This window comes from Myripristis murdjan, chromosome 22, assembly GCF_902150065.1.
Source record: "Myripristis murdjan chromosome 22, fMyrMur1.1, whole genome shotgun sequence".
NCBI lineage: Eukaryota > Metazoa > Chordata > Actinopteri > Holocentriformes > Holocentridae > Myripristis > Myripristis murdjan.
Genome location: NC_044001.1, coordinates 16047919 through 16066154, shown reverse-complemented (window position 1 = coordinate 16066154; position 18236 = coordinate 16047919). Strand labels below are relative to the sequence as shown.

The window sequence follows — 18236 nt, the reverse complement described above, 5'->3', positions numbered from 1 at the left end:
TGTGTGTCCCCAAAAGTAGTCACAAACAGACCCACACCCACACCCACAAACACACACAGTTAAATGGCTGACAATGCTACCATTCCAAAGATGTTTTGAGGCTACAATATTGTAATATTTAACATAGAGTAGGCAGAGAACAAAAAGCATGCAACTTTATCTCTTGACACATTAGGTTATAAAATATAAATTGCTAACTGTAACCAAACTTCATCTAAATGTAATTGCAAAGTAACTCTTAACCCTATTCACTACCTTGACTGTCATCCTGGCGTCAACTAAGACCAGCAAACTGATTCAACCCTCCCCTAACCAAAACAACGACAACAAAACAAAACAAAACAAAAACAAAAAAAAAATCTGGATGACATTTTCATTTTCATATCTTGCTGCCACCTGTGTGGATGTTTCATCTGGTTAAAGGTCTCATATAAACCTGGCAAGCCCCTTTTGGCCCTAAACATGTGTAATTTGACACTACAGTGATTATAATATGCTGTTTGGCCCTTTACATTTGTTGCATAATATCTACCTGCTCAATAGTGCCAGCAACATGGCTCAAATAAGAATAATGTGTGGGAAAAAAAAAAAAAAAAAAAATCACACACTAGGAGGTGGCCATGATTTTGTTGGTGTGATGTTTCAGTTTCAGCCTTTGTGATGGTAATATTTTGTGTTTAAAGAAAGAATTCAAACTGTTTCAAATTAATTTTCTCCAGCCAGGCATGGACACCAACAGTTGATATGAGACCCCCTGTACTGTACATAACAGAGCGAAAACCCTTGGAGCACGGTTGCAATCTCTGTATTGACTTTTCCACTGAGTTTACATTGATTTTTACTGCTAAACCCTTCCAATTAACCGGGGCCGCACAGAATGGATACTGAACTTTTCACCCATCGAGTAAAACACTGAAACCATATACAGTGCAGCACTTACATGAAAAAGCATTGAAACATTTCCTCCTCGTAATATCCGTTTACATGTATACATAACAAGTACATGGTCAATATACACACAGACAACTTCTTTTCTCATACCTTCAAAGGAAATCTGCTTGGCACGATTGTCATAAACACAACAAAAGCTTCTGGAATGACATATTTTTAAGGAGGGACAAAACTGCAAAGGTTTAAAAAAAAAAAAAGAACAAAAAATAAAAAATAAAACTGGACTGGCTTTGTAAGCAAACATCATGCTCATACAGCGTGCGGGCTCAGAGAAAATAATAAAAGCTACTCAAAATTGATTATCTATTAGAACTAAATCTGTGAGGCCAAGAGAGAGTTGCAAGCGATACTGGCTACTGTTGACAGCTGTTCTTGGTTGGTGCAGCCACTTTTTTTTTATGAAATGCTACATGGACACTGGTGGATTACACCAGCAGGAGGGATGAAGTAAATAGCATGTTCATAAAAATGGAATGGCTATGGTAGCAAAAAATGTCATTTGTTTCGCAGAACAATAATTATGGAGTATTAAAGATCAATGCAAGACATACCTGTGCTGATGGAAATGTAGATGTTGAAATAATCTGTATATGATACAATGGTCAACTATTAAACCTGGTTTAACGTAGAGTAGTCATTTCACTTGAAGCTATTCAACTAACAAAGGAAACTAAGGCGGATTAGCACTGCTATGTCTCATTCTTTGCCCTCAGGAAAAAAAAATGGCATTTGTCCTTGTTTTCAAAATCACAAGCTTCAAATATAGCTAAACGACGACAAGATAAATATGTAAGAGAAATGAATATTAGATGATGAGAGACAAAAAGTGGATGGTTCCTGAATAATTCCCTGATTAAACAAAAACCGTGATATGCACGTGTGGTGGCATTCAGCAACTTGTACTATGTAACCTTGAAGTGATAAACCTACTGACAGTTGATATGACCAATCGGTAACCTTTAAAGAATGGTAATGTACAAACTTGCATAGATAAAGTGATATAGAGCAGCTTTGTAGTAATGTGCCCAAAATGGAACATTCTTTTATGTTTATTCTGTAGGCTATTCTGACATCCCTGCAAGGAGTAGCTGCTTGTTGTTGGAGATCTGACTACCAACCAAAACAGAACATTAACACTCAGACCACTAACATATGCAAGTTTGCAATTTGGGCAAGCAGGTATTTGCTAAGTGTCAAAGAGCAGAGTGTCTGATCTCAGTACAGCTTCAGATCATTCATGGTGATGGTCGGGTGGGTGGTTGCAGATCAGCACGCCTCCTCAGAGAGACTTAGTAAATACAGGCCCGGGTTCACACAGAACATCTGGTTAGGATAGTTGTTGTCATAACAGCAGTATGGGTTGTACAGTATGGCTATTAACAATGTGGCATACGGATGACATCATCAAATCATTCAACTATAAAATAAAGGGCTTCACAGACTGACTTTGACAATGTCTTTCAATGGGCATTCCCTGGGATTCAGATTTGGATTTTTGACTCATAATGCACAGGGGAAATTCCTGTTTTTGGCTATTCTCAATTTAAGGCCATTCATTTCTATTTGGCTAAACCACCAACTTGTGTCAGAGAATTGCTCAAGTGACATCTGTTTTTTCAATGAATTGTTAATATGTGTCCACAGCATGTGGACACAAAGTCTAGAGACAGACTTAATATTAATGCTGACCTTAAAGGGGAACACTACTCAATTTGGGAAATTCCCATATGTTAGTGCCCTGTGCTCTGTCCATGAATATTCATCAGTCAATATGAACTCCCTCTTCAAAAGCCAGAAACAAGAGTACTATGACTCCACCTTGTGAGGTCAACAAGTATAATGTCTGGAGATGCTCCATAGAAAATTGATTTGGAAAGATGGCAAAGGTGACTGGTAATACCCAATGGTTAAGCGATGGCAATTTACACTTACTTATTTACTTACAGAATAAAGCTAATTTCGGTATAAAATGTAGGCTAGCATTCTGATGGTCAACAAAATTGTTTCCCATTCATTCACTCAGTCCCTGGACCACAGGCATAACATAGGACTTCTCAAATTTGAGTGGAAATCCCCTTTAATATCTGTAGTTAACAAATGGTTTGAGAGACACTCAAAAGTACGATACATGGACACTACTCTGAGCACAGTTCTATTAAAAGCGATAGGTTATAAAACATTGACATCATCAAGAGGACGTGCTGTACAGTGAGCTGAGAGTGTTAACAGGCTCCCATCTCTACCTCAGTCGTGAACATGACAAAGAAACCATGTTCTGCGTGCAAACAGAGTGAGCACCAAGCATGCGTGGTGTAACTCTAATGCTACTGACTGAAGCTGTAGAGCTACATAGAGAGTGTGGCGGTGGGGAAAAAAGCTTTTTTTGCGTATGACAAACCAACAAAACAGAGCGATAAAGTAAAGTTCTTTCAAAGGTGGCACCTGCATAATAATGTCCATACAAGAGAACAATAAAAAGCATTTCTTAACACTTATATATTTCGCTTGCTTGTAATGACCCACCACATGTACCACCAAAGCCACCACATGTACCACACCACAGTAACTCACTGGCTAAGGCCCCCTTGAAGTGGGCCAGACTTGCTACACATGCCACACCAGCAATGTCTCACACACAAGGACGCTGCTGTCCTTTTCACAAGTCTGACCTCCTCTGACCTTTGACCCTGGGCCTCTCCTCCAGGCCAAGGAGCGGGGTCGCTTTCCTCCCATGCCTCTCCCATGCAGAGCGATGGATCTCAAAGCAGCCAGGGCTGGCACAGGCCCAGCCTGGAAAATGAAGCACTCAAAGCTGGTGGGAGGAAAAGAATGTAAAGGGGTGAAAAGGAAAAAAAGATGGCCCATCCTTGGGGTGGCTCTGCGCCTCCTCTCCGATGGCGTGTTTAGGTTGGCAGAGGGTCGTCATCGCCTTTGCTGCACTTGCACTTGCAACAGAGGACGATGGGAGTGGCCAAAAGGAGGAACGGGGAGGCAACCAGCAGGAGTAGGCCAAATCCAGCAAAGATACCTACAACCTGAGCAGACAAAGCAACAAGAATTAGAATGAAGAATTAAAAGTATCATAAAACTTTACAACTAAGCTGACACTTTTACCCAGAGCAACTAGTGAGTAAGCAGGTAGGGCTTTGGCATCTTGGCCAAGGGCAGTTTAACAGGATAGATGGCATCCATGGTTTGCAGATTGAACCTGAGATATTTTAATCACAGTCTCTCTAAATACTAGATCTGCCAGGTCAATCATATTTAAAAAAAAAAAAAAAAAAAAAAAAAAAAAAAAAGCTGCCTACGTTATTTGGAACAAAGAGATGATACGAATACACATGTATATTGATTTTTTTTCTTTCTATCCATGAGCAGGGTTAGTAATTCACCACATGAGGGCGCCAGACACCAGCGCAACATCAGAGCAACAAAATGGAATACATAACATGCAGTCACATGCAACAGTGACTTATAATAGCGTAATGCTTTTCCTTCCATTTCAAGGGAGAGGAGATGTGTTTTAGGATCACTCAAGGGCAACTTTCTGAAGGACAACAAACTGTTATCTAAGGCAACATTACTGCATTAATGTCTTTCATACAGCAGGCAGAGGAATGCGATGTAGACAAAAACATGATGGATTACTGTGTACAATAACCCTTTCCTCAAAGTAACAGACTCTGATGATGCTAGCATGTTAGAGAGCATTGTGTACAGAAACATGACCTTTCTGTCCTCCCTATGTTCCCTCCATGTAATTTTTTCAAACTGAAAAAAAGTAACATCCATACATTTTTTTTTTCCAAACAGCAAACAGTCCAATGTTCCCACAATCCTCTGCTCCCTCAGCATGAAAGAAGAATATGTTGCACCTCTGTTATATAAAACAGGCACACAATTTTCATCATCACTAAATAATACCTGAAATAATGCTTATAGTCAAGCTGCTTTGAATTACAGTGTACGCTTTTACTCAAACACACTTTTTATAAATATTACAAAAAATATAATACAAAAAAAAAATTAGAATAATGTCCATGCCCTCTGGTGAAATGCATGATGTGACAGTACAGATTTAATATCTAAAATGATGTTTGAAAATGGAGTCTGAACAAATTACACTGAGGGAATTTAGGACCCTGGGAACATAAATGCACTCATACTAATGGTATGGCTCTGCTGGGTACACACAAGCCATCTCTAAAACGCAAATGCAGGTGAGGACACAGAGCAGGCAGGAAGAAGCTGAAGAATTTTTATTTTCCTTGGCACATCTTATGTATTTATGAGCGAGTGAGAGGGCGGCTGCTTCAGATGTGAGGGAGAGGAGGTGGGTCAAATGGGGAGAGCGAGAGAGAGGCAAAGGCAGAGACAGTAACGCTATAGCTCGCTCCCACAAGCTGAACTGTAACCATATGACTCAGCCTGCCCCACTGGGCAACAGATGCCAGTGTGTATGCTAATGTTGAAATCATAACAAGTACACTGGACAATAGAATGTGCTAGCCTATGAATAGATTACTAGGTTAAGGAGAGATCTGGGAAATCTGGGAGCTGGGCGACGCCAGAGCTGGTTGCAGCAGCATTAGCCTCTGTCACAGACTTAAAAGTATTATCAGGCCAGCAGCACAAGCCTACGTCAGCCTGGCAGAGCAGAGTGCTACAGAGGTAGAACCAGTGTGGGAAATTACATGTCATATCTAATCCTTCATATGTAATCCGTCATTTCATTTGGTTGTATAGGTAGAGAGGAAGCTTGATTATGTGAACCTGGAATGATTTTCAGAGCAAAAGGTCTGCAGAATAGGCATACTTAAAAACAGCAGGGCGCTGACCAGTTTACCAGACTCTTTTCATTGCACATGGATGAAGCTGTCCTTTTCAGCATGTGAGTGCCTTAGACAGAGAGAGACAGAGAGAGAGAGAGAAAGAGAGAGAGCACGTGCAGTGCCACATGCTGCAGTGCAGATAAAGAGGGCCCTAAGTGAATGAGATAGAGAGACATAGAAAGAGAGAGAAAGAAAGAAAGAGAGAGAGAGAGAGAGAGAGAGAGGGAGAGAGAGAGAGAGAGAGAGAGAGAGAGAGAGAGAGAGAGAGAGAGAGAGAGAGAGAGAGAAAGAGAAGAGGGAAGATGGGCACTCACCTGTGTTCTGTGCCAGATAACAGATGCCCTGGAGTGGCCCAGTTTGTTTCGACAGGGTCCTTTGTCATAGTGGATCAGGAGAAAGTCATCCTGTCACATGCACACACACACACCCACCCACACACACACACACACACACACACACACAATAGAGATAAAGACTGACCATTAGTTGTGTGAAAGACACAGGCAGCTGTTCCGAGAAAAATTACTTTTAAATGACCTGCGTGGCCAAATTGTCTCTGCTTATACAATTAGGATTACATAAGGCACCACGGCTCATATAAGTAAGCCTTACGCAACCTCGGCTAAAACTGTCATTTTTATTTGTCTTGTAACAGGAAAAAAAAAATGACATTTTAGAAGTGTATCTGATTCCGTCCTTATCAAGTCCAAGGTTGAGCTACAATTTTCTGATAATGAAAGCCATTGTTGTCACAAGGAGAGACAAATGATATCTATATCAAACATTATCAGACAGCATGCAAATACAGTCATGAAATATTAATATATGGAGAGATATACAGCTGTTACATACTGTTGCTCTCAATGGTATTGCAGTGAATATTAAGGGGAGGGGAAATGAGTAGGGAGCAGTTTCCAATATAACTTACATCCAGGGATTCCAGACAGTACCAGCAGAAGGCGTGTTTGCAGTTCTTACACATCATCTGGGCACACCCCTCGTCCCTCTCAATGTAAACTTTACACTTAGGACAGCGCTTGATCGGTGCATCGTCTTCTTCATTCTTATAGAAAGAGCTGGGAAGAGCAGTGACAGCAACTCAATGAGCGTTTGGTTTGTTAAACTCCGGTCAGGAAATAAAATCCAATTTGTGCTCATTTTAAGTGCTGGAGATGAGATGGCAATAATGCAGTAATCGATGTTTACAATCGTTTGTGAGAGAGGACAGAATGAAGCTGTTATTGGTGCCAGATGCATAAGTAACCTCAATTCAGGCATCTCTATTCAACTCTTCTAAAAATGACATGCCATTAAACTGCATTGAACTCCTCCCCCACACCCACATACGACTTCTTCTTTCTGTCTCTCTTTTTTTTATTCCTTCCTGACTTATTTCCCCCTCTTGTTGGTGTCAGTAAGTCTGTATCCATTTCTCCTGTTTGAGAAAGTGCTGACTCCTCAAAGCTGGGAGTGAGCAGGTACCTGTCCTTCTAGGCACCCTCCCAGGACAGAAAACAAGCCCATTCATTTCCAGACCAATTCTCCCGGTATTGATCGAACCAGGCCTGAATGAATTACAGCACATTCCCTGAACCCCTCCCACATCTCTATAGATCTGACACTTGGCAGCCATGTTGGAACTAGAAAACAAGACTTTTTGTGAATTTGTTTAGACTGAGGGAGAGTATGAGATATTTAATATGCACACGATTCACTCCCTCTTTCTTTTCTGTGACATCCAAAGAATAAACTACTCAACCCTTGCCTTTTAGGCAATTAAAGCACAGCCATGAGTTCATAATAGAAAGTCAATAGTACTTGTAATCATCTACTTTGCTTGTCACATGGGCAGCTCTCAGCAGCCAGAGGTGACACCATTAGTTAAATATTGTTCTGGGCATCTGCAATGGTCATGCTGAAAGGCCCAAGAAAAATACCTCTGTCTTTGTGGGGAGAAAACAGCCCTTACTAGGGATACTGGCTGTGATGCAAAGAAAAGAAATGAGCATGGGAAACTGAAACCTTATCACAACCAGACAGAGGGTCTGATGTTAAATTGGACTTCTCACAGAGGAATACCAATGCCCTTTAACATAATGCCTGCATAGGTCAGACCTGCCTTGATCAGGTATTGTGTGTGAGGGAGGCATTCAAATTAGGAGGCTCATAATTCCTCCTGTCGCCCTCCTCAAAGCAGTGGGGAGGAGAAAACGCTCTGGGAATGAAGGATCCGGAACCTGAGCTTTCACAGACATCCTCACAGTAAGGAGGTGGAGTTCAAACACCCAGGGTTAGCTCTTCATATCTAAGAGTAGCCCTCTTAATCCTCTCTCCCTCTGCTTTGGCCTCTGAGCTCTGTCCTGAACCTATGCAGACAGAGGAAAGCTCTGCAGAGCTAATGAGGTTTCCAGGGTAAGAGGATATCACAAAGCAAAGGGTCAGCTGCGTACATCTTGGGGCAGCCCTCTCAAGTTCCCCCTCCTCTGCCCTCACAGATAGATCACTGTACCCTTAAAAAGATTAATAGGACCTTCTCAGACTGCCTCATTGCAGTTTAGATCCAGGGAATTGTTTTATGACTGTCTATTACTTTGTGCTATAGCCCTGGCTGATCCCCAGCTAAACCCTGGCTAACCTGAGCTGCCCCCCAAGGACACCGGCAGCACAACAGCTAACCGGACCAGCTGTCAATCCATATTTAAAGATGCAATGGATGAATCCTGCTGTTTACATGGAGGCTGAGCAGGGTTCCTGGAACTACAGGCAGGCTCTCTGCAGGGGCCTATATATATATGCATGGATTAACTCAAACATTGGTGTATTGATCCTAAGTTATACTGACTGATGATGTGTGCTAAGCATGAATCCTAGATCACTGCTCCGGTTTCCACTCAGAGAATATACTTTAAATACTTTATTGATTCCTGAGGGGCAATTGGGTCAATTGGGTTTCCAGAATTTGGCAATGGCTGTTTCTGCAGTTGGCACCTTATAGCCACTGACAATGCACTAAATGTGATAAAACATCCCTCTAAATTGGTTGCAAACACAGTAAAACCTGTTACTAAGACACACTGCTAGATAATGTAACCACATCCCATTATTACATTAATGGGAAATTATTACTGTACTTCATGAGGGGTGTTGCACATGTTTATATTTGCAATGTAATAAAACCGAATAATAATGTAATAACTTCCATTATGGTATTCATCAATTTTTTACCACATCATCATTTAAAAATATGTTACACCCCTTTGAAAGTATTAATCGCTAATGTGGGGATATGATAAAAGTTTTATTACATTTGTGACTCATTTACTGGGAGATTTTTATTACATTTTGACAAGTTATTACAGTATCTGGCAGGCTGTGGCACCCATTAAATTATCAGCTGCTGCAGCCTCGCTAAGTGAACTTAAATGTAAGATCAAGGAAGAATCATCGTGTTCATCTGGGTCATGTAGTAAATGGATTGGAGAGACAGATAGAATGGATAGACCGCAATCATTACAACAGATAGATAGACAGATAGATTGATACATAGATAATATGGAATTAGACAATAAAGGAGATGAGAAATAGAATAAGGGATGGCAGCAATAAATAAATTAAATGAGTGCCAGCCGATCCAAAGCAGTACCTGTTCTCCCCTGGCAGGAAGGAGGTGATGGGCAGGTTGTTCTCCTGGCAGGCCTGTCCGGGGTGCCAGTTGGCCTTGCAGGCTGAGCAGAACTCCAGGGCGCAGACGGCACACTGGACCAGCTGGGGCAGCGCTGGTGTGTCTGCCTCTTTTAGTTGGCACACGGCCTGGCATGTCGAGGATGGGCACCACGTCCGGCATGGGTCCAGCAGCACCTCTGCGATGGCACACAAGAAGGGACAGTGTCAAGAGCAGTGATGTGAGCTTACACACAGCGCGTCTTACATACAGTAACTGAAGACAGTGTGGATGTGCAGTCCCTTTACTGCTGATTGTGAGTCACATACCAATCCCAGACATGGAGGTAACCTTGCATATTGGTAAAAGAATTCCCACATCTTTATGCTCATATTTTTTGTTATATTGTTCATATATTTGATTTTTTGGCTTGCTAGCAGCAGTGCAATATATCAACATTACATCAGTATCATGACTAGACTACATATAATCTGGGATTTTGTTTATCATAATATTGTGACACGGCAACAAAAAAGCACTTTCCAAAAACCCTCCTGAGATGTGGTGCTGTAGTGAAGAAAGATGAAATACTCATGCGCACACAAAAGTAAACTCTGCAGCTTTAATTTGTCACTGTAAACCTTTCAGTCTTTCAGTGACCTTTCTCAGGACATTTCACATCCCATCATAATATCGATATTGAGGTACTTGTTCAAAGATATTATGATACTGGATTGTGTCCATATTGCCCAGCCATACTTTTCAGAGCTATCGTTACTTGAATCAATGTGGGTATTTTGTTATGAGCACTGCGTACTTGAGATCTAAAAATATGGCTTTACTGATAAGAAAAGTATGAGAAAGATATATAGATTATGAACCAATCTGCATGACTTTTCCATTACTTTCAACAGGGTGTCTGCACGTATCAGAGAGTTACATTTAATGCTTTTTAAGGACCATTTGAATGAAGTTTAAGATTTTTTTTTTTTTTTTTTGAGAAATCATGTCATCCAAGTCAGCACTGAATGTAAGTTTAAAGGTAAGATGTATATATTTGGTCTGAGGTCAGTTTTAGGTACAAATATGGCTGGTTATTAACTAGATGATGATTGTATGAACTGTTACTTCAACAGTATCCTTCAGATTAGACAGAACAAACTGCTGCTGTAATGAATCTAACCAGCATTTTTCCAGAACTTGGGACAGGTGCGTGCAGGAGGTTTCTTGGATAATAGGTAAAAATTAAGTGAGCTGGGTCATCTTTCCAGCAGATGAGTGTAGCTGTTCAGTATAAAGGTGGGGGAGGAGAGTTGGACTCAGTTTGACCAAAAGAAATACATGGATGAATTACACCTGATTAAAAGTTTGTGTTATGACTGTTCAATGACTTTTAATGTCTAAAAATTTTAAGTATGCATTTGAATACATTTCAAGACTTTATGAGGACTTGTAATCACCCTGTTTAATTTTCTATGACTTTTTGAAGAAAATACCCATTTACGTTGTTTTCTTTCTATTCTGTCCTTGGAGCGTGACGCACCTGCCCTCCTATCCTCCCCTTCCTTCCCCCCTCGCCTCTCTGCCAAGAACTCTGAGCACACATTCCACATGCACTCTTGGCTCAGCCTGGGAAATATGGAACGGTTACAGCCACTATTCTGCCTGACTGGACTGGGACATTGATGAGATGGCTGACTGCCCTTATCCAGGCAGCATCAACAGCTCTCTCTGAGGCTTCCTCTGAGGTTTTTTATTCATTTATAGGATATCTTGCAGTCACGGCCCCTCTTCTGCGTGCCTGTGTGTGGGTTTGTCCTTGTGTTCATGTCTTTATGTGCATGCATGTAAATTGAGTGCCACTCTGTGCATGTGTTATGTGGCTCTGTGTGGGCGGAGAACCTGCAGGGCACATGCCATGAAAGAGCGATAGCGAAGCTAGGTTCCTGCTTTCTCTGGTAGCGTGGGAACTCCCATGTCACTGATTAGCATGTCTACACTGACAGCATGGCGTGTACTGCACAGGCATGCCATTATCTTCCCAGCACTGATATCCAAGCCTTTTATCACATGGTTAGCATTTATTCAGCAAATAGTGAAAACCAGCAAGATACACAGACAAGCCGCAGACGGTGAATACTTAGCAGTACACTGAGACAGAGATAAACAGGATTTAACTGAAGCATCGCACTATGCTAAAAGACCTGCCTCCATCAGAGTCAGTCAGACAGTTCACAAGGCTAGAGCCGTACCAATCCAATTAGAATCTCTTTAAATGAAGTCTGGGAGGCTTTCCCCTTCATGTATATTTGATGGGGGCTGTGTTAAACTTTGATGAGGATGACAGGGTTGAGTCAGGATACTACAGCACAAATCAGGCAAGTGTTAGGCCCAAATTCCTGTCAGTAGAATACTCTCACCCTGCCTGCTTGATTAGCTGCAGTGCATAAACGGATGTCTTGAATCCAGAATACGCGGTGACATCAAAACAGTAACACAATCGGTAATTTGTCAGAGAGAGACACAGAAAAGACTCAAGTTTAAATCAATCGATTGCCATGGAGATCTGACATGGTGAAACAAGGCCCATGGGGAATTTCAAGCCTGCAAATGGCCACAGCGGGTGAATGAGTGATTTCAGAGTCAATGAGCAAGCGACTTGGCTGCACGTGCCGTACAGGCTTGTCGTCATTCTTTTCCGTGTCCCAGTAAAGTGGCACGGGAAGACAGGTGGGTCCACGTGTGGCCGCGGTTGACAGTCATTACCCACACATCACCCACTGAGCAGCTCCAGAGCTGGCACTGATTTGGTGCAGCTGATTCCATCCTTACTCACCTCTTTCAAACTGTAGCTTCTTGTATCTTTGCATCATGTCTGTGGCTACCATGCACTCAATCTGGAGACAGAGAGAGAGAGAGAGAGAGATTGAGAGGGAGAGAGAAGGAGAAGGGAAGAGAGGGAATGGATAGAAGGAGGCCGAATAAGCAGGTCATTCTGCATATTTATAGATAGAAGAGACAAGAAACAATTATACTTGCAGTATATGAATTTCATTTCCTGAACAATGTCAAATTCAACTTTCAACAAGATTCAAACTCACCCCTAGCTTACCAATGAGCCTCCTATCCCATTCTAAGACAGAAACAGAAAATCTCTCTGGCAGAATGTATGCAGGGTGCATACACAGACCCACTCAAGGTTAAATGTACTCATTTATCGGGCAATGAAATGAGTATTCGGGGGCTTTGTAAAAGAGCAGTCAATTACAAGTTGAAGGCAGTGCTGTCAGAACAGGCGAGGATGAGCGATTCATTCCCTGACTGGCATGGCTAGCTGAGGTTCCATTAAGAGCCAGTGACGCTGATTGATTGGAAACATAAGGCTGTGGCTGTGCTGAACCATGCTGTGCCTGTGGGCCTCTGAGACCAAGTGAGAGAGCGAGTCCATCAGCCAAACTGCCTGGAGGATGAGGAGCGCTTTGCCCTCCGATTGACCTCCACTGGGAGGGCAAGCAGGCAGGAAGGTTCATTTTAATGATATAAACAACGCTGGCAGGTGTAGCACAGTGGTCATCTTAAATTAGACAAGAGCTTAGAGGGGGCACAGGGGTTTTATACTAACTACTGGCAGTTTAGTTTTATTATCTCAGAACAGACACAAGATGCATGGCCTGGGTAACTGATCTGCTACATCAAGTCTACCGAGTAAATCTGCCAATCCTTTTCTCTCATCTTAAGCATCTTATCCATCTCTGATACCACTTATTCCATAGTTTTACTTTATTTTTTTCTTACCAAGGATTACCTACTAATTGGGTTACATCTAGTGCCCGACCGGCTGATATTGGCCTGTCATAGATACATCGGTTTCATATTGGTATCAGCGTACGTTGACCGTTATGCGCTGATATCCAAATGTTTGTAGCAGCCTCAGTTTTAAAGCTACAGTTTACACCAAGCCGTTTATGCCTCTGTCAGTCAGAGCTGAGGCGGATATTTACCTGGGACTGTTGGAGGGCTCAAAATACGAGACTAAAGTGAGAAGTTTATACTGAGCTCAAGTCCCAGATGTTAGTGGGATTTTAGGTCAGTGTAAAAAGAGTACCATTTGGAGCAACCATCTTTGCTGATGCACTGTTTGTGGTGCAAGTTCCATGAAAACTTGTAAACACTAATGTGGGAAAATACAAAGTCCATTGTATGACCAACCCAGAGAGAAAACTGCAAGACTAAGGTGTGGATTGGGCGTGGCCAAATGGGCCTGTGACAAAAGGCCTGGATGTGCAGATTTTGGGAATCCAACACCATTAAAAGACTAACAGAGCTATTGCCAATCTAATTAAAAATTAACTCATTTTTTTCTCATATAAATACCTCATTTTCCTGTAAGTGTCCCCTTTTGGGACAGGCAGAGTCTGGACAACTAATTGCAGTTTCAAGGCCTTCTTTGATCAGGAGTTCCACATACTGCTTCAGGCACTGTGAGGGGAAAACAAACATGGACACACACACACACACACACACACACACACACACACACACACACACGGACGCAATGACCCAGTTCAATACCCAGTCAGTCAATCAGGTTTAAAAAATAAAAAAGCAAGTAAACAAACACTAGGCTGACTGTCTCACAGTTCTTCCTCTCTGTCTCTCTTTGGCTTTCACTTCATGAAAAGGAGAATTGTCACTTGGTTGCTGGATTTATTATTAAATGTGCTATCTGCAGCGTTTTAATGAATAGCTTATGAGGAACTTGCTAAAAGTGTAACTTCCACTATCAACTCACTTATTTTGTTGCTGGCCACTTTGCAATTATGAGCCATAACAGAAAGTTGAAAACCCAAAGTTCCAGTAAGAGAGACATTTTCGTTTTTAACTTATGTTGTAACACCAATTTTTTTTTTTTTTTTTTTTTTTTTAGCTCTGATAATGCTCCAGTGAACAGGAAAGTCAAATCTCAGTTGTATAAACAGTAATGCTGTGTTCCTTTCCAAATGGACTATCCCTGCATACCAAAAGAAACACACCATTATGCACTGCCAGATTACTGAGTTTTATTCTGTATTAGTTTCATGGTCCAGCAAACACACTACTTCCTCTTTAGACTTTGTTATTTTCTTAAATTGCTGAAAGGATGGCAAAATGTATTGGAAAAAAGGCAATAAAATTGTAGTTTAATGACTAAATTGGAGGGCATTCTTTGTGTTGCATTGTAAATGAGTCTTGAATATGGCACCTGCTTGCAGCCATGAAAACTGTTTAATGGAAAGTAGCTTCCTCTTTAAATGTTCAATGTTAGACATTGCCGGCTCAGTTCGAAAGCAGTTTAGCTGAAATCTGAGGGATGAGGGTCTGCAGTACCATTCTTGTGTCACCACCTATTCACACATGATTGCGCAAATCAGTGATGTCTTTAATTTGTAAAGTTAAAATTCACTGGAAAAAATTGCACGCTTTATTTTGGTGTGGAGGAAGATCCGCCAAAAATGCCAGGTCTCCATGGTGATGATGGTCGCATGGCACAGGTCCTAGGCTGTTCTGGCGGAACCTGGCATCGCTTGACGTCCCCCTCATCACAGTCTTTATATATCTTATAAATCCATGATAATTTTGTTATCCTGTTTCAGCACTGTATTCTGTAATCCCCTGCACGTCTGTCCATCCTGGGGGGAAGTTGGGGGTCCCTCCTCTCCCTGAGGTTTATGTCTTTCTTTCCTTCTTTCTTTTTTTTTTGTTAATGGGAGCTGTTCCTTATCCAATGTGGTGTTCTAAGGACAGAGGATGTTTTATTGCTGTAAAGCCCCTTAAGGCAGATTTGTAATTTGTGATAATGGGCTATACAAACAAAACTGACTTGACTTGACAAAAATGCTAGTGAAGTAGTTTTGGGCACAAAACTGTCTTTAAGGTCCACACTGAGCAAGTGAATAACATCTTTCTTTACTTGGTAGGATTTTTTTTCATAATATGTGTGATGTGTGTTGCATCAAATCTCACCGCTTAAAGATGATTAAATAGTTTTTAGCGTGTTGGTGGCACTGTGGTGGGCAAAGCAGTTTAAGTTTATAAAAGCAGATCTCACCGTGGAGCTACATCATCTCCTCCAAGCTGTATCCAAGGTGGGCCAGCGGTGTCTGGCATTTATCTTTTTGCTTTATTTTTTTTTTTTTAAATATTTATTTATTTTTTCTCTCAAGGAGAGTGCACATTAATAAAGACTGTAAATGTGCCAGAATTACCCAGAAGGCTAGTTTTCACCTGAAAACTGCTGCTTGAAGCTAGGGGACATTTTGGCCTGGTGGCGGCGCTGTGGTGGGCCAGCCAGATTTATATCCAAAATGCTGGCATCCAGTGTCAAAATCCGTTATAACCCCAAATCTAATTATAAAACAGGCTAGCAGAGGCTCAGAAATCAAGTGGAAAGGCTGGACGGAGCCCAATCTCCTATTTTGGATTGTGGGGGACTAAACTTATTAAGGGTTGTACAATAAAGTTGTACACATGCACACATTATTATCAATTCCATCATTGTTTGTTATAGTGTTGAAGCAAAACAGTATGTTGACTTTAATATGACAGCTACAGAAACCTGGTGGGTAGGTTTTGAGCGTCCTGCTCACCAGTGTACAGAAGACACATTGGCACTGTGTGATGGTGGTCATCTGTTCCAGGGGAAACTCTCCAAGGCACAGCTTACATGAGACGAGCGGGTCCAGGGCCAGCTCCCAGGTGGGACGGTACCGTGCTGTCGTCATCTTCACCGCCACCGAGCTAAAACAGAGATGGACAAACGCAGAAAGAAGGAAGGAAGAAACAAAAGAGGGACAGAGATAAGAGAGGAAACCAACCGTTAATGAGGCCAAGTGCATCCTGAGACAAACTGTTATTTTTTTCGATTTCCAGTGACATTCTCTCAGCACCGACAGCTGGCACTTGCAAGATAAGACTAAACACCACAGGACTGGATAATATTCATAATTCTGTGGATGACAAAGGACAAACACTATGAAATTCATAAAGTGGAAATATATCTGGCTCAGTTTGGTTTGTGTCTGTCTACATAATGTATCCAGAGTCCAAGATGGGCTTTATTTGTTGTGACACAATCAGCATGACGGTATGAGCATGGACTGAAAATGCATTGTGAGTTGTGTTCAGTGAGGACACACACACAAACAGGCCTGCTGTATACAAAATGACACCAGCTCTCTGCCTAAACGGCCCCTGTCAGCTGCACTCACTTTTACTCCGGGCTTGACAATTTCTGGCAGAAAAACAAACAAATAAGAAAAGATAGGAAGTTCATTTCCTAAGTGCCTCCTGTAGCTACTTACTGTTGCTATCTCAGCAGCAGTCTCCTGTGAAATTTTCACTTGGGTGAAATAACACTTTTTCCCCCCTCTGCTGCACGTCATCACTTCTTCTTTGTGAGAGTCAGAAAGGGTTATTTTGGGCTGTCTCGTCTCACTCTCTCCTTCCTTCTATAGCTGAGAGCAAAGAGCACCCACTCGCCTGTTTACAGGAAGTGGCCTGCACACACAACGTCAACACTGTCAAGCTCTTGCTGTGCTGCTAAGCGACCGGTTGGAGGAAGGATGGGGGGGTGGGATGTGGGGAGGGGGGGGGTCGTAGATGGGAGGAAGAGAAGCATGGCAAAGGAACAGACAGAGAGGGAGAGAGATTGCAGGCTACGTCACCCGGCAGCCTCCTATGCACAGAGATTCACAAGAGAAGGACAGCAAGTCCTTCTCTTGCGGGGGTCGAAGATTTCACATGTTCACTCCATGGACTGTGAGTAAACACTGGCCTGGTGCATCTACATGTGCCGCAGAGAGGAGGGGCTGAGAAAGGGGGAAAAAAAAAGAGGGAGAAAGAACCCTTATAGGCCAGAGATATGGCAACACGTCACACCTCCCTCCCTAACAACATGTTTTAGCTTTTAAAGAGGAGAAAATGCAGGCTGTTGCATCTACCGTGGTATGACTGAAAGGTATTTCTTAATTAGGATGTTAGGTGAAGGGAATCTGCAGATAATCTGTGCGAGAGACTATGAGGGGTGAGAGACTAGACAGAGACAGGGGAAGAGAGAGAGACTAATCAGTTCTAGTAATGAGGCAAATCTGCCAGCAAGCCATGTGATGTACCCCGAGGAGCAGGGAGGTGTGTCAGCGAGGTAGAGAAGCTGTGTGTGTCCATGTCTGACTCACCCATATCATCTGGCATTCATCCATCCATCCATCCATCTACCATCATACCAGGCAGAACGCACTGAGTGGTGAGGGAGCGGTATTATGTAAGTGTTTCTCATATACAAAGGCTTAAATGGAAACTTGTTATCAGGATTGAGTGAAAGATTTATAAACGCAACCCCTGGGCCTTCTGGGACAGGGAGGGGGTTAAAGGGGAGTGTGTGGGATGCAAGTGTATTGGTGAACAAAGTAACGGAAACGCCACATGAATAGAGACTTTAACTTTGAAGTAAATTTACAGTAGCAGCTACAGTTAAGAAATTAAGGGTCTGCATTAAAAACAAACAAACAAACAAACAAAAAAAAACCTGTCTTTTGTAATATTGTGATATCGCACATAGGTAAGTGTTGTCTTTTCCTGGTTTGAAAAGCTGCTTTACAGTAAATTAGTAAATGGATACAACTTATTGAATGTATTATTTTATCTATTATTATTTTTGTCTACCTGCTTATTCATCACATCGACATGACTAATGATTGTCAAAAATCGCAAGTGCATAAATATGTTAAAGAACCAATAATCACCCCTGCAATACT

At 41.9% G+C, this 18236-nt stretch overlaps 1 protein-coding gene across 4 annotated transcripts in view; it reads right to left on the bottom strand.

Moving 5' to 3' along the window:
- Positions 1-1340: 1340 nt before the first annotated feature.
- Positions 1341-18236, bottom strand: part of rnf144aa (ring finger protein 144aa) — a 350348-nt gene continuing 333452 nt past the window's right edge. For all 4 annotated transcript variants that reach the window (XM_030081841.1, XM_030081842.1, XM_030081843.1 and 1 more), the window contains exons 2-8: positions 16071-16221; positions 13819-13923; positions 12281-12341; positions 9427-9643; positions 6712-6859; positions 6098-6187; positions 1341-3986 (exon numbers count right to left, since the gene is read on the bottom strand). In XM_030081841.1, coding sequence (XP_029937701.1) covers positions 3855-3986; positions 6098-6187; positions 6712-6859; positions 9427-9643; positions 12281-12341; positions 13819-13923; positions 16071-16221 — 904 coding nt within the window. In that variant the 3' untranslated portion in view covers positions 1341-3854. The remainder of the gene's footprint in view (positions 3987-6097; positions 6188-6711; positions 6860-9426; positions 9644-12280; positions 12342-13818; positions 13924-16070; positions 16222-18236) is intronic.